Below are 2500 nucleotides of genomic sequence, written 5' to 3'. Positions count from 1 at the left end.
CAGAGGGAGACAGAAATAGAAAGATAGTAAAAGCAATCGAGACGGGAGGAGAGGAAAGTTGATTAGAAGCAGCTCATATTATAAAGTCAGAGGCAGTCAATTACAGAAGACAGTGTCAGCCACATTTCAGTGTCTTATTTACTCGCTTTATTACGCTAAGAAGCCTCTGACCTTTAAGGTGATATGAGAGAATTACAGGCGAACATCCGCCGCTGCTTATTAAAGCAACGCCTCATAACCTGCTGCCTTCATCTCTGCGCCTCTCAGCTGATAATGTGAGGTTAAAACACCTGACCTGACTACACACAGGTGAAACTCTAATGAAACACTCACTGAGATGATGTCACCGGAGTCCTGACCAATCACAGCCTGGCTGACTGGTGAACGTGGAAACATCTCAACCCGTTCTTCATGTCAGGCTCTGATTCATGTGTTTCCTGTGAGGCCGGTCCAGGCTGAAGCGTCTCCGTCCAGACGATCAGTCATTGATCATCAATCACTGATCATTGATCAGATCAGTCAGTGTGTGTGTCAGTCGGAACAGATGCTCAGATCTCAAACGCTCGCTCTCCTTCAGTGTGTTTTCTGCCCTCGAGCTTTTCGCTCAGCTCGTCGTGACCTCTGTCAGGACTCACCTTCGTCTACCTGAAACTTGTCTCCTCCAGCTCTCACCAGGAGCTCATGTTTGGTCCAATCACAGCGGCCGCTCAGGCTCAGAGTTTAGATCGAGACAAAAATATCTCGTTTCTGCTGAAGGAGCTCGACGCTCTGAGAGACATCAACAAGAAGGTGAATGCACACACACACACACACACACACACACACACACACACACACACACACACACACACACACACACACACACACACACACGTAGTGTACTGCATTTACACACTCTTGCACATACATGCACTGCATATACGAACATCTGACTGTGCTTCAGCTGCTGGATCAGCTGGTCCAGAAGGAGAAGGCGCTGCGAAGGAGGGAGGTGGAGGAGGAGCTGAGGGAGGAGCAGATGGAGGCCCACGTCTGGGAGAGACCTGCAGGTGAGGAGGGGGAGCCCAATCTCAGAGTGTACTCTCTTCTTAATCACATCTGATCCAACCTCCACTTCTTAAATATTTGAATATTTTTCATGCACACAGTTTAATACCAACACACACACACACACACACACACACACACACACACACACACACACACACACACACACAGTAATTAAAACAACAGCAGTGGTAACGAGGTGACAGTTAACAAGCAGCTGTTAGTTTAACAGAACAGTGTGTGTGTGTTTCATTTGCCATTACATGTAATATTGATTTATCTGAGCTGTGTGTGTGTGTGTGTGTGTGTGTGTGTGTGTGTGTGTGTGTGTGTGTGTGTGTGTGTGTGTGTGTGTGTGTGTGTGTGTGTGTGTGTGTGTGTGTGTATGAGTGTGAGAGAGAGAGTTTAATCCAGCTGGATTAGCACAGAAACACAAAGTTTCCAAATTTTATTTCATCTTCAGAGTAAATTTGTGTCTCTAAACACATCAAGTCTCCAGGAAATGAATGGAAGTCGATGTAATGTCCTCAGAAGTGCTGGAACACATCTGCACACACACACACACACACACACAGGCACTAATACTCAGAGAAATGAACACATGAATGAATGAACACAGTTGGACTATGTGACCATGAGGAGCGTCATCATCGTCATCACCATCATCATCATGAGCTCATCTGTCAGTCCGGACCAGCAGACGTCCTCGTCTCACGCACCTGCTGGACCTGCCTGGTCCGACCGTCCGTCCTCTGCTCGCTGGCTTAGCTGAAGCCGCTGCATCGCCAGCTCACAACCAATCACTGCGCACATCTTGATCATGTGACGCAGCCTGTCTTGGCCTTGGCTCTGATACAGTCTCCATAAGAGGAGCGTTTCACCTGAACCGCAGCGCATTCAAGGACCTTCAGCCGTCCACGAGCGTGTGAAGGTGTTAACGTCCTCCTTTGTTTCAGTCGCATTTACCTCAGCGCAGCACCACACAAAGACCTGTCGTCAGGTGAGGCTGGATGGTGTCAGTCACTCTGCCGACGAGGCCGTGAGGTCGTTCAGGTCATCTATACTGACCGAACGTGCTCGTTAACCTCAAGCAGGATAATCCCGGCGATGTGGCCTGAATCTGACCTCGGCCTCGGTCTGTGTGTTCATCAACGCCGTCCAGTCGACAGTAAGAACAGTTCAAGTGCCCGATGAACACGAGTCGCCATCAGCGTTGATGCTGTAGGTACAGAGCTGCTCATCATTTGTGCTCCTCTCTGAGCGTGGTGGTGGAAATATGTCTGCGTGGTACCTTCACAAGCACTTTCTTCTTCTTCAGTCTGTTCTGTGCAGCGTTCTGCTCTTCGCTGCCTCCTCGTCCTGTAGGATGACTGAGCATCAGACGGAACACACACCTGTGCTGTGTTCAGGGTTCGTACGAAGGCCTCCAGCGGCTCGAATACATTGGGAATCA

The 2500-nt window shown here is 49.1% G+C and overlaps 1 protein-coding gene across 2 annotated transcripts in view; it reads left to right on the top strand.

Moving 5' to 3' along the window:
• Positions 1–2500, top strand: part of mipol1 (mirror-image polydactyly 1) — a 48966-nt gene that overhangs the window by 18876 nt on the left and 27590 nt on the right. For both annotated transcript variants that reach the window (XM_070979999.1, XM_070979998.1), the window contains exons 6-7: positions 666–789; positions 944–1049. In XM_070979999.1, coding sequence (XP_070836100.1) covers positions 666–789; positions 944–1049 — 230 coding nt within the window. The remainder of the gene's footprint in view (positions 1–665; positions 790–943; positions 1050–2500) is intronic.

This window comes from Chaetodon trifascialis, chromosome 14 (assembly GCF_039877785.1).
Source record: "Chaetodon trifascialis isolate fChaTrf1 chromosome 14, fChaTrf1.hap1, whole genome shotgun sequence".
Taxonomy (NCBI): Eukaryota; Metazoa; Chordata; class Actinopteri; order Chaetodontiformes; family Chaetodontidae; genus Chaetodon; species Chaetodon trifascialis.
The sequence above is the reverse complement of the archived record's forward strand: the minus strand, read 5'-3'. Positions and strand labels throughout refer to the sequence as shown.